This window comes from Nelusetta ayraudi, unplaced genomic scaffold (assembly GCF_046127955.1).
Source record: "Nelusetta ayraudi isolate G7.1 ecotype Tasmania unplaced genomic scaffold, CSIRO-AGI_Nayr_v1 ptg000008l, whole genome shotgun sequence".
NCBI classification, from domain to species: Eukaryota; Metazoa; Chordata; class Actinopteri; order Tetraodontiformes; family Monacanthidae; genus Nelusetta; species Nelusetta ayraudi.
Genome location: NW_027466058.1, coordinates 2,992,177 through 3,009,435, shown reverse-complemented (window position 1 = coordinate 3,009,435; position 17,259 = coordinate 2,992,177). Strand labels below are relative to the sequence as shown.

At 49.8% G+C, this 17,259-nt stretch overlaps 1 protein-coding gene across 6 annotated transcripts in view; it reads right to left on the bottom strand.

Moving 5' to 3' along the window:
- adgrb3 (adhesion G protein-coupled receptor B3) overlaps positions 1-15,707 on the bottom strand; it is a 120,492-nt gene extending 104,785 nt beyond the window's left edge. For 2 of the 6 annotated variants that reach the window (XM_076018751.1, XM_076018753.1), the window contains exons 1-2: positions 14,785-15,262; positions 12,157-12,940 (exon numbers count right to left, since the gene is read on the bottom strand). In XM_076018751.1, the coding sequence (XP_075874866.1) occupies positions 12,157-12,925 (769 nt within the window). In that variant the 5' untranslated portion in view covers positions 12,926-12,940; positions 14,785-15,262. Of the gene's footprint in view, positions 1-12,156; positions 12,941-14,784; positions 15,263-15,379 lie in introns of those variants that run through there. The other 4 variants (XM_076018750.1, XM_076018752.1, XM_076018748.1 and 1 more) reach the window with 3 other exon arrangements.
- Between the last annotated feature and the right edge of the window lie 1,552 nt (positions 15,708-17,259).

Sequence of the window (17,259 nt, the reverse complement as noted above, 5' to 3'; positions counted from 1 at the left end):
TAACATTTGAGTGGGTTGTCTGATGAAGCCGGTGGGACCTTCGAGCCAATAGCTGTCTGTCTCAAACACTGTTGGACCCAAACAGACTGGGGTCAATATTGGTTCAGTGTTTCCACAGTGGCCGAAGCTGAAAGACAAAAGGTTGACTGAAAAGTCGTGCCGTGGTACCATTTCTCATCTAGACAGAGACGTTTGCTAACTCGGTGGTGACACCTACTGGCTGGGAGGTACCACCTTTCAGTACTATTTTAGAACATTGCCAATTTATAGGCTTGTTTACAAAAGGTTAGTAAATGATAATTGCCTTAAAGAATAAAATAGAATGCGAACATCTAGAGAGCTTTTGGATTTAATACCACAGGATTCTTGACTCCTAGAGGGTTATACCAATGCAGACAGGTGGGAAGTCTTTAGATATTCCTGCTTTCTCATGGATGTAGTGTTTTAATTTTGCCACTCAGTGCTTTAATGCTTTAATTTTTTGATTCCACCCTCTTCAGCGAAGGCTGGTTTGGGGTATTTTAGATTTGGTTTTAATCACAGGCTCAAAAAGCCGAACTGCTGCTCCTTAAATGGGGTAGCGGTTACGAAACAAGCAAACAAAAAAGCCCTTGAAAGATTGCATGATGCTTTAGTATGTTCTCACGGGAAAGCGTTTCAAGGGTGCATAAATGCCAGTCTTAACGCCAGCAGATATTAGGATGAGGGTTTTTTTTCACCCCTTTAACCTCACAAACCTGAATTTTGCAATTTGGAGCTTTAATAAGCAAAAAAGTCTTTAGCAAAAAATGTGTTTTAATGAAACCGGTCACTTATTTAAGAGAAATATCGGTGCCCTTTGTGACATCACAAATGGAACATACACTTCCTGAAAAGTGGAGCAACCAAGGGAAAAAGGGTGGACTCTCCTCATTTTCCTGTCAGTTCACTAAGAAACGAGACAACTTTGGCAAAGTCGATTTTGATTAATATCTACACCCGTCCAGTTTAGGGTGCAAGACTGTCCTGACCTCTTCCTGCCGGTGAGTGCACTGTTGGGCCACAGTAAAGACTCAGCGATGTGACAGTATGAGTCTTACCTGCGTGCTGCTGCTGCAGCCCGTGTGACAGTGTCAAGATAAAGCTTCCTGTCTGTCAGGCCACGCCAACGTCTAGTCACACTGCAGAACTCTGAATTAGACGACATCAGTGACAGATGAGCTGAGGACTCATTGCCGCGTTAGAAAACCTCACCTCACTGTGAATGCAGCAGCAGCACCGGACTGCTCACCAGTAAACAACAGGGTTGTTTTGTTGTTGCTTTTTCGGTTCTGTGTTTTTTTTTTTAATCAGGCTCAGACACACAGAATAAAGGTGTTCTTCTGTCTGCGTGTGGCTCGGCGTCACTTCTCCTCCTCACTGGGAGCCTTTTTTTCTATGCAGAGCACCTGATCTGCCACATAAAAGAGCCTCCCTTTATAATCACATTAACGGTGAATGAACAAGTTCTGCACATTTCATTTATCCTGTTGTGCTCTAGCAACGTCTTAGACGCATTAAAATGATTCTTTTTTTGAACCATGTTGTCCAATCACAAAGCAAACCTTATCGAAATGCTGTGAGATTCTTATTTGTTTTTTTAATGATTTCATTGGTTGTTTTTTCTATGTTACTCGGCTCCAGCTGTGAGTATCCCTGAAGAGCAGCGCAGAGAGAAAATCCTCAACTGACACGTTTAACAAAAGACCTTAAATGACTTGATTCTTCCAGGCACTCAGAGGTAGATTAAATCTCAATCTGAGCCTGCGTGGTTAATACCGCAGCCTATTCCATAGTCCTCTATATGACATGTCAGTATGAGGATTAAAACACAGCCGCACTTCCATCCATTGCAGAAAATAAGTAGCTGTTCAGCACTGCAGCGTGGGGGATTTAAGCCCTTCTTGGACAAGACACAGTGCACACAGTAAGAGGAATTATTTGTGCTTATCACATCCGGATGGTGCTGAGTCTGGTCGTATCAATATTACTTGTTTCCTGGCCCAGTGTGTGAGATAAGATAGCAACTAATGATGTTTTCTCAAATCAAATATTCTTTATTGTCATTGCAACAAGCGGCTTCTGATGCCCCACTTGAACTTGTTTTTCATTTGGTAGCATAAAACCCCGAGCATGTCCGGTCTCTGGGCTACTGTAAATACGTGGTGGTCCACTTACAAGATGGTTGTATAAAAATAAGTGTGGTTAAACACACCAGATATTGATTTTCAATTGACTTATCATGCTATGATTTACATTGAAATTTGTGTTTTCCATTTCATTTCACATATTCAACAAGGTTTTCAAATGTTACACATTGGACTTTTATATTCAAAACATTAAATATCACATAACTTGTGGCTCAGACAGTCAACTATTGGCAACAAAGAAAGAATTATTATTTCTGATCAAATGGTAATAATTTGAATAATTATAATTTTCATAATTTTCATATTTTTTCCTGTATCATACATAGAATTTCAGAAGTGGGTGACGTATCATCGCAAGTGTTGATTCTCTGCGGTTCATAGACCTACATATTTACTCCAAATGTTTCAGTTTTCTGTGGAGCTGCCAGTCCTCCTCAAATTCAGAACGACATTTGTCAAGTTTACATTAATCATGCTGATTTGCACACCCTTGCCCCTGGGAAATAACAGGATACAGTTGTGCCACACTAATTATGTGCCTGTGTTGGCCCAGATCATGGCCCAACATGTAAAGGCGGCCCCCATTACAGTTACACAAGGACGCTCGCCATTCTCTGCAGAGCGAGCGCCAGCGGGAGCAGTTACAGACGCCCCGAGAGAGAGAAAAATTGGATTTTGCCTCCACTTTACCACATAGACAGCGTTGTTGAGTGACAGACTCATTTGCCAGGTTTTTGCGGGTGGATGTTTATGCAAATGCCTCTCTTCTGTGCTAAGAAATAGCCATCCAGCGCCGGGCCAAAACTAACTGGGTTGAAATTCGGGAACATGCAACCGAGAGGCTGAAAGTGGTGCATAATTTACAACGCCATCGCTTACGCCGCACAACAAGAGCCTGGGAAAGAAAAAAAAAAATCCAGAATCCAGACCACAGGAAAAGTTGAAGGGGATTTTGGTAGCATTATTTAAAAAAAAAACGAAGAAAAAAAATGGGACGTGAACTGTTCCAGACATCTGTTTATTCACCAAGAGCTCAAAGACGCTGATTTTCTAACTGCGGAACAAAGCTGTGACAGACTGATGTGAATGTTGCCCATGTTTTTTTAAGGATGAATGAAGGATGAATAGGACTTTTGTTAAGGCCCGTTTCGAATTGGTTTTCGCATTCAAAATGAATTTGTCACATGAGAATTGTATTTGCTCCATCTTCTCTCACACTATGAAGAAAAGGGACGCGAAACACAAAAAAAAAATAAAAATACCAGACCTCAGTTTCACATCCAGGTGTGGTTAATGGAAACAATTCACAACGTTCCCTCTCATCTCTTGAGTGGCAGTGGAATATTTTAACATGGCAAGAAATCATAACTGATGATGTGTTTGGCCCCTATAATGAATTATGCATGTGATAGTTGAGAGAGAGAGAGAGAAAAAAACAAGCAAATTTGTATAATAATAAGAGGAGACGGCCTTCATCATCTACAGAGACTCATTATTTTGTTTGCATTGCTATAGAAACCTTTTTGAAGTCTTGGGAAACAAGAGCACTGGAGATTGCTTTGATTTATGAATTTCCTTCATCTGTTGCTCATAAATTGCAAAATGCATTACAGAGGCAGGGATGCTGAAGTAGGACGTCAAATTACACAAGGAAGTTTTAATGTCCATAATGCTTCACGATAACGTGGGGTGCCCTTTACTTTGTGGTTCAGTTATGTGAAAGCTAATTCGTAATGCAGCAAAAAGGCAGCCCCACACTTGACCCGCGGCTCTTAAACAGTAAGTTGAGGGACATCTTGTACAGGAGGAGCCATATTATGAAGAATTCACTTTACTAATGCTCTCTGACAATATGCAGCTCCATCGTTCCAATAGGGGTCAGTCCTCTATTCCATTTGCCTGTCTTCTTTCACGCAACGTGCGTCACAAACGGCTGCATTCGGTGGATTCAAATCAATCCTGCGAGGGAGCTCAACTGCTGAGAAATCTGAATATGTGTAGCAGTATCTGTATATGTAGCAGATCCATCTTTAAAAGCTCCAGTCTGGCTCCCCTTTTTCAGATACGACCAATCAGCAAAGAGGCGGCGACCGCCGCAGCCAGGGCTCAGTTCTGACAAGGAGCCAGCGGCGTCGCGGCCAAACAACAGCGGCGGCAGCAGCAGCGTGGATGCTGCAGTGACAGCAGATTCCTCAGAACTGTACAACGTTTCCTCATTAAAAGAAGAGCAAAGAGCAGCAATAAAGGCTTTTTGTCCGGTCCTGAGCGCTGCTGGCACCGCTTCAGTAGAACTCCCCCGTCCACTGCGGCGAGCAGCAGGGCCGTGACTTGCAATAGCTCGCAGGGAACCTCAGGCTGGTGCTACCTCAGGCCGGTGCTGCTTTGCAGTAAACAAACCGACATGGGTTGCCAGTTTGGAATTAGATGTGTGGTTTGCCATGAACGAATATTGCCCATTCGTGCAACTTTCCCTCTGAATTATGGACTTATTTTCTCCTCCTCTGGACAGTATCTTCTCCAAAATTCATCAATGTAAGTTTCCATCCACAGCAGTTCTGCTTTACCAGGAGAGAGAGAGAGAGTCACTGATGGACAAGTGTCCAAAACAGCAGCAGCGCATTTTCATGCAGAATGTGCCCCCAGTCCCAAAGTGGCCCCTACCTACAACCTCTTCACTGCCGAGAGTCACTTCAATTCGAGTTACACTCACAGCTGCGTGAGAAACACCACTTGGCTAAAAGCACAGACACGTAATCGAAAAAGTATGAAAGTGCTGGTTTGGATGTTGTGGTTTGAGGTGTCGCAGACGACTCGGTTGAAATTGAGCAAATTGTGGCCGGGTGCTCTGTGAATTCCGTCGGGTTGAACGAAAGGGGAAAAGCGGAGTCAAGGCACCTGATTGGTCCGTTGTTTCTCCTGTTCTTCCTGTTTTTATAGTGGCGAGTGCACCACTGCTGACTGATTAGAGGGACCAGAGTCCCTGGTGAGAGACGGCCTCTTGTGTGGAAGACCCTCTGAAACTGGAGAATAAGGTGGAAGCAGATAGAGGCTTTTCTTTTTTCCTTTCTTTATATAAAGAATGAGGTAAACAATGCATTGCAGCAAAAGTTAATAACCCCGCGAGTCGCTTGAAGGTTCCTTATCGTGGCTCCACTCTTCGCATGTGCTGCCAGGGAACCATTGTGCGGCGCATTTCTCCCGCTTGGAAGTCACGCGTGTGGCTCGGATTGTCCCCTTATCTTTATTTGATGGTCAAAGTTGCACCAGAGAGAGAGAGAGTGAGAGAGAGAGAGAGAGAGAGAGAGAGAGAGAGAGAGAGAGAGAGAGACGTTGAATGCTAAGCAGGCGAATCTGTGGCATTTCAAGAGGAATCCGCGAGCGTCAGCGGGAGTCGGCGGAGCGCGGAAAACACGCGGCGGTGGCGGCGTCCTCGGGGTGCACAGTGCGAGGAGGGCTCAGACAGGTGGGATGCTAATAAATCAGACTGTGCACGTGGAAGGTGGTGGTTGCGGGGGGGGGACTCACTTGGGCGAATTGCGTGGTGTTATGTAAACCATTACGCTGATTGAGAGTTCCGCCGCAGTGGCACACCGCTGCCGCCGCAGCAGGCGCCTGTTTCCACGCCGCCACTGTGACGTTGGCTGGTGGTGGCCGATGCAGTTATTTGTGCGGATGCTTAATTTAAGGTCAAAGGTCGACGGTATCAAGGTGTTCAAACCGTCTTTTTGTATAATTTGGCGTCTTTCCCAAAGGTCAGCAGCAACCTCTGCAGGTTCAGCCTGTGTCCCCTTTCAAATAAATGTGTGTTCACTAACTCTGTAGTTATGGCATAATTTGAAATAATACATGCAAGGGTGTCCACACGTGAATGGCTATTCGACTTGCATGTTAAGAAGATGCATTACGGGAGAAGAAACAAACATGGAAAAGTAATTTGACCGCAACAAAATGTGCAACAGTTTATTTGGATGATGAATAATTAACTTCCCGACATTTTCTCTGTCGCTGGACTATTATTTTAATATCTGTTTTGTTGTGGCGCTGGTTTGTTCAAAATCACTGGCGTGCTTTTCAAACAGGGCCCAAATTTACCATTCGAGGCCGGCGGCCACAAAGCACTTAAGGCGTCCATCACGTCCAGATTTTTCCACAACTCCAGTGCCGTCCTCTCTCTTTTTGGAGTTATTGCATCCTGTTTGTAGCTCAGCTGTGACAACACAAAGCTTTAATTTACTCGGAGGCAGTCGGCGGCGCGCGCCGAGCCCGAGCGAGACGAGCCATCACTCTGACTTCCAATTGCCGCGAAACGCAGCCTCGAGACGGAGATCACAAATCCGTGTCAGATGAACCACGGCATTCGCAGCTGATCTGCATCCACTCCCCCGCCGGGCTATTATCGGAAAGCATCTCGACGGGTGCTGAGACAGCGGCGGCAGCGGGGGGGGGATGCGGGAGACGTTGACTCGGAGGAGATGTTCAGCGTGTGGAATCTGGTCTGATGCTCTCGGGGTTCGTTTCGCTTCATCTTACTGCAAATAGATGTATTTAGGGCGGTATGTGAGCTGCCTCTCACATGGTGGACACGACCACTGACTGGGAGGATTAGCGGGAAAAGGTGTCTGACTATTAGTATTTGACATAATGCTGTACAGGTGAAACTAAAAAAAAATCTATTTATTTTTTAAATAAAGTGTGATTTTGTACGATAACCAGTGAGATATTATTTCATATTTGGTGAAAACTCTGCTGCTCTAAACAGCCCATTTCCATCAGTGTTTGACATTGAGAGCGACTTTGGCAGAACTTTATTCACGGCTACAGATCCTCACTGTTTTATCTATCACGTTTTATGTCACAAGTTTGAACCGGAAAACTTCGGGGTCACCGCACAGCGTCGTGAATTTTAACAACCGGTATTTTGGAATCATAAAACTTGTTTATTTTCTTATCCAAATAGCGAGGAGAGCTGCTCAGGTTCCTCACGACAATGTTATTTTTTCGTTAGCCGCCACATCCTGGAGACATGTTTGACCTTATTTTAGCATTTTCTCCACTTGTTTAACAAAAGTGAAGCCATGAAATTGATTGGAGCATAAAACCTCAACATTCTTCTCTTTCTCTCTTTCTTTTTTCCCCCCCTTTTGAGTGCTCAATGAACAGTGGAGACGGCCGACACTTTCACAGTTATACTTCAAGGTCCCACAGCCACTCGTGCTGTTCCCTCGGCGTCCTTGTCATTCCTCAACAACTTTCCTTGACGTTTCATGTGGATTCGGGAAACCACGCCTACCGAATCAGTGAGGGAAGAAAAAAATAACCAAAAACTCCGACAAGCTGAGCTGCGACAAGCCGGGCTGATATTTGGATTGGGATAGAGAGCAGAATTATTTACCCCCAGCATTCCAGGCCGAAGTGGGACACCGGGTTTTTGGATATTTACCAAAGCTAAAGACAAATATTGCATGTCGACAAGGAAACAAACAGATTCTGTTCGGCCGAGCTGAGATCCCTCCTCCGCTGAACTGGAACTAAAATGGCCTCCAAGTGTACTGAACAATGGGGCTGAGCATAATGCAGTGTGACTACTGAGTGACTTGACTGAGATCCAAAGTGAATAAAAGGGACTCACTATGCGAGAGGCGGCGAGGGCCGCGCCTCCGCCACGGTGCCGCTCGGGAACTTTGGCGGGTGACGGCACGACGGAACGGCCTCTCGCATGCTCACGGATTTCGCTCGCCGAACGAAATCCAATTGGTGGTTTGCGCGAGGCACGTGGTCGCATCTGCGGCGGCACAGCTGAGCATCTTGGGTTCGCACGGCGCCGCGCTCTCTCGGCTAAGATGGCGGAGAAGGACGTTTTTTGGGGGGGCGAGGAAAGTTCTCCTCCTTCTTAACTAAGAGGGGGAAAAAAACATCAAACGGACTGTTGTGCACTTGTGAAATACTCCTTTGCATATTTTGCATACATATGAGCCTCAGCTGCAGCCTTATCAGGTCTGAGAGAAATTATGAAGCCCTTATCTGCACAAACTGTCCCGACGTCACCGTCACCATTTGTCATCTCTGTCGACTATTAATAAAAGACATTCAGAGAAAGTGTGTGTGTTCGTGCATGTGTGCGTGTTTGGCGGGGGAGCAGGGGGAGGGGCTAAAATGTTAAGTTATGGTGCCTCTTTGATCTGGCAAAACAAATGGAAACACCCTCTGATTTCTCCTTGAATTCCAATGGTCACTTTGAAAAAAAAAAACGGTCACTTTCGGAAGTACCACCATCACCATCACCATCACTACCACCATCACCACCATGATCACCACCATCACCATCACTACCACCATCACCACCATGATCACCACCATCACCATGATCATCACCATCACCACCACCACCATCACCACCATCACCGTCACCACTATCAACATCACCATCTCATCACCACCATCACCATCACTACCACCATCACTACCACCATCACCACCATGATCACCACCATCACCATGATCACCACCACCACCATCACCGTCACCACTATCAACATCACCATCTCATCACCACCATCACCATCATCACCACCACCACCAACACCACCACCACCATCATCACCATCACCACCATCACCGTCACCACTATTAACATCACCATCTCATCACTACCACCACCAGCCCCAATATCACCACTACCACCATCACCAGCCTCACCGTCACAACCCTCACCATCATCACCACCACCACCACCACCTCCATCATCAACACCACCATCACCACCACCGACCCATCAGATGAGGCCGCACTTGCATCCACACTAGCCAGGAGAACAAGCCACGCTGATGTCGCTCGGTTTCCCGAGCCAAGTGCAATTTTTTTGGGGTCGATTTGAACAGTACATTGTGAATTTAAGGATTATGAGCTCGCAAACATGTAAACACTGGCATTTACACGGGAGTGGACAGGCAGGGCGGGGGAGGGGAGGGGGAAGTGAAAGGGGGCAGCTATTTGGGCGAGAGCGCCCTGCAAAAACACAAACAAAAAAAATCTCGTATCTGTGCCTCCTAAGCGCCTCTTTACGCCCTTGATTAATCTTTTCAAAATAAATGCACTGGGGGAGCTGAAGTGTGTGGCGCCGTAGCAAATCTGCGAAACGTTTCCTGCCAAGCTTTTAATTACGGGGCCTTTTTTTTTTCTCTCTCTGTTCCCTTGATTCGACCCTTCCAAAACTCGAGTCACACAAGAGACCTCCAGTCTGAGCGGCCAATCGGGACGCATGTTGGATCGGGGGGGTTTGCAGGACGTGTCGCCATGACAGAGCCGACACAGACAATAAGTCATCCACCGATGAGCACCTCCGTCATCGGCCTCCTTGGCTTGCATGAGCGAGATGCAAGAGGATACACACACTGCAAAAGGGAGTGACGAAAAAAACCACACACACTCCACACACACTCCACGCAGCTTCACATAAGAACACACACACACACACACACAATCCGTTCTGCCATCGCTGCGGCATTCTCTTTGAATTTTTTCCGTCCTACAACTTTTGTTCAAGCCACGCAGGGATGCGCTAGAAAAATAAATAAATAAATAAACAAATGAGACATCCTAAATGACTCATCGCAGTGCTTCAGGATTTCATTGTGCCACTGCGGTTCTTCAAAATGTCACAATGTTTGGGGCTGCGGCGCATCTCTTTGTCCACATAATCACCTTAAATAGTTAAGAGCTTTAACCTTTAAAATGTTGTCATCCTCAGTCCGCGTGAAACCCTGATTGGGCATTTCGCTGGCGTGGCGCACAAACCCCCGAGCCTCGATGTTTTTTTTTCCTTTCTCTCTCTCTCTCTCTCTCTCTCTCTTTTTTCTTTGAAGTGCGCTGAAGCCACTCTCGACTAGGAGCCCAGAAGATCAAAGACGAGCAATTTTATCAAATGGAGCCCTTGTCGACTGTTTGTACCGTTTTATTCTTCATCAGGAACACCCACTTTGTCGCCGCCATGCCACGGGAGGCCGTGTGCTCTTTTAAAACCCAGCGGTGATCTCCCCGTTATCCAGATGAGAACGGATTTATTCAAACCTCCCATCAACCGGCCCTATAAATAGAAGCTGGTGGAAAATCTTTTGAGGGGAGGGTGGCGTGGCGTGGGGGAGGGAGGGAGGAGAAAAAAATAAGCTGTGCTCTTAAGCTGTTATTAACATGCTGACAGAAAAAAAAAATGTCAAAACGTTGTTCAGGAGCAGAGCTGGGGGGATGCGTCGCGGGTCGGGGGGGTATTTTCCAAGTAACTGTGATTTCTACTTGAGATTCATTAAATATTATCTGATGAGGGAGTTTAAAAAAAAAAAAAAAAGTCACAGCTGAGTCATACTTCCTGCTGCAGCTGCACATGCTGCTGCGCTTGGGCTGCAGGGCCAGTTTTAATCGTGATCTGCATCAGAAGCTCGATGCATTTACAGCTCAGGGGGTTTGGGGGGAGGCCCTGTGTGTGTATGCGTCTGTGTGGGGTAGGAGGTTGGGGGAGGAGAGGGGTCCTCAAAATAGATTTGTCACGCACTCAAACTGGTGGAATTGGAGGCAAAAGTGAAGCTCAGGAGAGCATTAAAAGCACAACGGGTCATTATGCTGGGAACCTATCTGTTTTTTTTTTAAAAGATGAATAAATAAAACGAACCCCCGTATTTGTAGTTTGTTTTTTTTTGCCGCAAAACATGTAACTTAGCAACAGTCCGTGGGAGCAAATGGGAAACAGCTGAGCGGCAGCGATCCGCGTTCACCTGCTCTTCCTGATTAGGAAAGTGCCACCTGTTCGCCGCCGCCGCTGCCGCTGCTGTGCCATTACTTGGAGTGTCGTTCTGGCAAGAGCCGCACAGGGGGAGAGAGATCGCCACCGTGACGTCATCACAGCTCCGCAACCTAAAGGGCAGGACCTCGGTTCTTCCTGGTTCTTTGGCCTGGTTTGGTGTGACAAGCTCCCCTCCCCTGAGACTTAAACGCACCTAATCTCATCCTCTCTTTTTTTTCCTTCCTGTAGTATCTGTTAAAACGCAGGAGGCCGCGAGTCAAGAAAAGCTCCCTCTGTAATTCGGGAAGCTGCACGCTGCAGCAGCCGCCCCCCCCCCCACCACCACCACCACCGCCACCACCCCCAACCGCTACCTGGGGACTCTAATGAGCTTAAGTGTTACGACCCCACAGTAACCGTTCACCGTTAAGCCCGCGTGGTGGCTGCGCACTGCACCGCCTCGTCAGTCGCTAAACCTTCTTTGCCGGAGTAAAAAAAAACAAGACAAAAAAAAAGGTTTTTTATGGTGCAACCTCAATCTGGACGCGCCGTGCCGACTCCGCGGCCGTGGCCGACGATCCCGTGATCCGTTCCGTCTGACAGATGGCAGTAAAAAGTGGACAGCGTGCGGGGGATTGGATTCTGACATGTATACGGCTCCGCAGCGCGATCCGCAGCGTCTGCAGCCGTCTTGACACGGCCCTGATGTGTGTGTGTGTGTGTGTGTGTGTGTGTGTTCGTAGGGTGAGCGGAGGAGGGGGGTGGGGGAAGGGGTTAAAAAACAAACAAACAAATGAAACGGAACCACAAAAAAAAAAAAACAGCCATTTTAAATTCACAGCAACGACGGTGCATTTCAAGTTCCACTCCAGCAAAATGAAAGACCCGCCCACCACCACCCACCCTCCGTCAACCCTCCCCCCACCCCTTTTATTTTTAGCCACGCTGCTTTCGGTCGGTCTTGGCGGCGGCCAACTCCTCCGCCGGCTTTGTTCTGTGACGCGCTGCCGGCCTGCGACTAGCTAGCTGCCTAACGGTGTGCTCTTTGTTTCATGGGCCATCAACACTTCAAACATGCAGATCAGGGCAGAGACAGGGAGTGACAGACGTGCACATTTCCACCGACACGCTATTGCTTATCTCGAAGGCTTTACGGTGGTCCGCTAAAAGGGCGGGTGGAAGGTTGGGGGGGGGAGCAGGCGGAGGGATACTCACCTTCTTTCGGGGGCCGCTTCACCTCCGCGCTCAGGTTGCACGTCTGGCCGGCCTGCAGCTGCGGCGACAGGCAGCCCTCCGTCTGCGCGTTGAGCGGTAAAACCACGTTGTTGAGCACGAGCACACTCTCCGACTCGCCATCGCCCAGGTGCTGCGGGCAAGTGCACTTGGTGTACACGATCCCGCACGTCTCCACCGTCCCCTTCTCCAGCTTCAGGCAGTTCTCCAGCCACGTGCACAGCACCTGGCATCCGAACTGGCTGGGGCTCGCCTTGTTCAGCACCAGGAACTCCACCATGGACTTCTTCTCCTCGTCCTCCTCCTCCTGGTCCGGCCTCTGCGCCGTCAGCCCGTTGTAGTCGTACGGGAAGACGCGGCGCAGCTGCACGAAGTTCTTGTCATAGAGCAGGAACACGTAGACGTTCTTGGCGTCGCACAGGTAGACGATGGACTCGTTGGCCCTGAGCAGCTCGTTGATCTTCTCGTGCGAGTAGTGGTCGAACTGGTAGGCCAGCAGCGAGTACTCGGAGCAGCTCAGGTCCCGCTTGTAGAGCTTCAGGTAGATGCTGTATTTGGTCGGGTCCGGGTTCTCCAGCGTCCACGTGCAGTTCGTGTAGTTTTTGGGAAACATCTCAGTCACCGAGTACGATCCATAAATGACCCCCTTGACCAGAGTGGAACACCAGTAATCTTGGGCGCCAGTTAATCCAAACATAACCAGAAGATAGGTGGAAAATATATAAATCAACAAGTTTCGAACAGCCTTCATCCTATGTCATTTGGCCTGCGGAGGAGAAGACGGAGAGGGTCACACAGGGGGGAGGGGTCTCCGACACAGAGGACACCGCGAGCGGCCTGACTGATGCGCTTCGCACGTTCCCCGCGACGTCCTCCCGCGCGGAAATGGGGGGGAGAGACACACTGACCTCGGCAAACGTGTCTTTTGCATCCCCATCCTGCCTGTGCCATTACTTTATTTTGTGCAAACATTGCCACCTTGTGGTTACTTCAGCCATTATTAATTCAGTTATCTATTTTTTTTTTTTTTTTTTTTGTCGGTGGGGGTTGGAGGGGTGCTGCAAAGTGAACCGTCGAGACGTCTCGTGTTTTGAGGTCGTCTTTGGCATGCAGAGATCCCCCCCCCCCACCCCCCAGGCCGTTAGAATGTATGAATCTTTGACTTTACGGGGTGCGGACGGTGGGGAGCTGCAGTGCCGAGCGAGTGCGCGCCGGTTCGCACGCACTGTTGGGGACGCGAGCGAGCTTCTCGGGATTTTTTTTTAAATGTATTTATTTATTTATTTATTTATTTTTACGCAGTGTGTTCGGGATCTTTCGCAGACCGGTTGGCTGTTTACCCCCCTTCTTCTTTTTTTGATAAGTGAGCCAGTTAGTCTGTCTCTTTGCGGTGGGGAGGGGGGGTGCAATCATGGCTGCTGTCGTCCCCCCCCCCCCCCCGCGCGCACGGACGGACGGAGGCGACCTGCTATGTCTCGGGAAAATTTAGGACTTGACATATTTGACAATGCAATTTCATAAAGAGGCGGCGTGCGTGCGCGCGTTGCCCGAGCGCGCCACCACGGCGAGGGGACGGAAGCGGGGAAGGGGTGGATGGAGGGGAGGGGAGGGGAGGGGAGGGAGGGGGGGGCGGGATGGAGAGAATGCAATGCGATGTCCTGATTGCTTTAATCCTACAGGCAATGCAGCTGTGAGCAGTGTCACAGCGTGTGCGTGCCTCCAACTGTGTGCGCGCGCGCCTGACTTTGTGTGTGTGTGTGTGTGTGTGTGTGTGTGTGTGTGTGTGTGTGTGTGCGTGTGTGCGTGTGTGTGTGTGTAGGCGTTGAAAACCCCCAAGTAGGCTAAATTACACACACTGGTGCGGGTGATGTATAAATTTGCATGTCTATAAAGCTGTGGCTTTTTAGTTGTTGTTGTTGGCTTCGGGAAATAAAGGAATAAGGGGGGGGGGGGGGGGGGGGAGAAGAAGGAACGCGCACCGCTTCGCCACACCGGGATGAATTGCGCGTTACGCAGAGGCTGAGCGGAGGCAGCTCTTTCAGACGCGATAAATCCATGCGAGTGCGCCAAGATCCACGGTCAAGGCTACGCTACACGCAAAGCACACGCACAGACACACACACAACAACAACAACAACTACAACAACAACAACAACTACTACAACAACAACAACAAAAATCCGTATTCCACAGGCGAGCGTGTTTTATTATTGTTGTTCTAGCGAGGGCTGATCCTGTCCGGAGAGGGACGTGCGGGATGCGGAGACACACGGGCTGCGTCTCCTCTCTCCCCCATGATGCGGCGTCAGTTTCGACGCACGCACACGGCGCTTTCAAAGTGCACCCTGCCTCCCTCGGAGGGAGAAGATCGAAAAGCACCGATACCGGGGAGGACGGCGAGCCCGTCGTTCCGGCGAGGACGGGACTCGCAATTAAACGGAGAGGAGGCGAAACTTTAACTGATGGATGACACATGAAAATCAGCCCCGTCTGCCGCCTCCTCCTCCTCCTCCTCCTGCCTCCTGCCTCCCTTCCTTCACCGCCGCCGCCGCCGCCACCGTCGTGCAAAAATGAATAATAACGGAAGGAAAAGAAAGAATCACATCTTACCTTACACTGCGGAGGCTATGGCTATTTTCCCAACATACTTGGCCGCATCCTCTCTTTTCCTTTCTCTTGTCTCGCTTTTCACGAGGAGATTGTGCAGCCCGGCGGTGAATCGATAATCCCCATGCCCCGACGATCCAAGTCCGGCGCAACAAGACGGAGGATTCAGTGGGTGAAAATAAAAATACGCGTTCCACTCCGGTCCGCCCGCTCACATCCCCCCTCGTCTTCTTTCCTCTTCTTCTGGGTTTTTCCCATCCAAAAAAAGGGGGAGAGAAAAAACAGCACAATTTTTTTTCTTCGGAAGGGGTTTGAGGAGGGGGGGACGAGAGGAACGGGGAGAAAAACGGGAGCGCGACGGCACACACGCGCGCACACACACGCACACACAGCCAAAAGCGCCGAGGAAGAGAGAAAGAGACGGAGGGGTGGAGGTGGTGGTGCTGGCGGTGGGTGATGGAGGGGTGGAGGGAGGCTGGGGGGAGGAGGGGGAGGAGGAGGAGGAGGAGGACAGGGTGGTGGTGGTGGTGGTGGAGGGGGGATAAAGGAATTCTTGGAGTGATGAAAAGAAAAGGGAGAGCGATTCTTGCGGTGTTACCATCAATGGATTCGCCGGGACTCCGCGTCTTTATTCCCACGGAAGTGTTTTTGCTCCGGCAAGTCGCAGCCCAGGCAGGCAGTCAGTCAGTCAGTCAACCAGCAGCCCTCCGTCCCTTTTGGAGGCGGCGGGGGGGGGGTGAGGGGGGGAGGATGGAGGTAAGTAAGGGAGAGGAAAGGAGGAAACAAGATCCGTAGCGGGTGGATTGAGAATAGTAAAAAATACAAAGAAACAAACAAAAAAAATACGGAGAGGGGGAGAAAAAAAAAATGTTTTCGTGAGTTCCGACGCGGGGAAGAGAGGAGGAGACGCGCTGCCGCTCGGTGCCTCGCGCAGAGGAAAAAGAAGAAGCAGAAGAAGAAGAAGGGGAGGAAGAGGAAGAGCTCCGGGAGCGGGGCTGCAATATCACGTCACACACTCGAGCCGCCGAGATAGAGCACGTACGTATACGCGCTCCTTAATGCCGCTGCGTCTGGAAGCGCCAATACTTTCCCTCCCTCCCCCTGCCCCCCACCCCCTCATCATCATCATCATCATCATCATCATCAGAAGCCCCCTCCTCATCATCCCTTCTTTCTCTCCCCTCCCCCCCTTTTTTATTTTTTTTTTTAAATCCTCAAGTGTGCCACCTTCCTTCTCCGCTCCAGTCATAGAGGGGGGTGCCAGCGCTCTCCGCCACATACGCACACCTCTGAGCGGACGCACACGCAGGATGGACTTGTACACTTTTCTACATGTGGGAATCTGGATGACCGTATTTTTTTTCCTTTGGCATGCCGTCGACCTGGAAACCTGGAATGTTTGATCCCCTCCGTCTACCTGGTTCCCTCCTCCTCCTCCTCCTCCTCTTCCTCCTGGCCTGGTAGTGATGGGCAGGTGGGGGTGGGGGGGTGGGGGGGCACTAAGGCTAAACGAGCAACTGGCCCCATCCTTGGAAAGTTCCACCCTCCCGCAGTCTTGAACCATCGCACCTCCGATGTGTCAAGTGGCGCTGTTTTATTCCCCCCCCCCGGGTTACTCGCTCCACTTCCCGTCGTTCCCTTTTGTGCGTCCGCGTGTCAAGGATGCGCCGCTTTTATTGGAGGGAAGAATAAAACGCACATCTCGGCAAAGTGTGTGTGCGTGCGTGCGTGTGTGTGCGTGTGTGTGCGCCGACCCGGCCTTCCACTCGTACTTCCCTCCGCCGCCGCCGCCGCCGACCCTTGACCCGACATTTAGAGGAGCCGTTAAGTCAAACAATCAACAGTCAATTAAATCTCCTCTAACCTGGCGGCTCCCGCTGGACGATGCGGCGTCGATAGACCCGCCACGGCCCTCCCGGCTGAAGACGTTCGCCGAGCGGACCTGTGATGGATGGATGAATAGATGGACGGACGAAAGGATGCGGAGGGGTTGAGCCCCCACCACCCCCACCCCGCCTGCTTTTCAAGACGGACCCCGCCGATGCGTCACTGCGGGCTTCCGCCTTTTTGAGCGGAGCCGCTGTCGCGCTGACGTTTTGTTTGGCGTCCCGAGGATAATTAGAGTCTGTCATCAGACGTTCTGATGCAGATGGCCGCTCCCCCAGCGATGCGACGTGTCTCTATGTGTCCCCCCGCGCGCCGCCCCCCCCCCCCCCTCCCCTTCTGACTGCATCGCCTTTTTTTTGTGTGTGTGCTATTCGAAGTGTCGGGTCAGCTGCTCTAATCATTCTGCTGTGCACACTTAACTCTCATTAGCCCGGCAGTCTCTTTCAGGGCCTCGACTGAACGCGTTCCACGTGAGCAGATGCCGCCGCGACGGCGAGAGACCGTTTGTTTATTTATTTCGAGGAAGTTTCGCAGTGAAGTGTTGGTCGCGCAACCCAGCAAAGTCCCCGGGAAGTAGCGAGAATTTTTTGG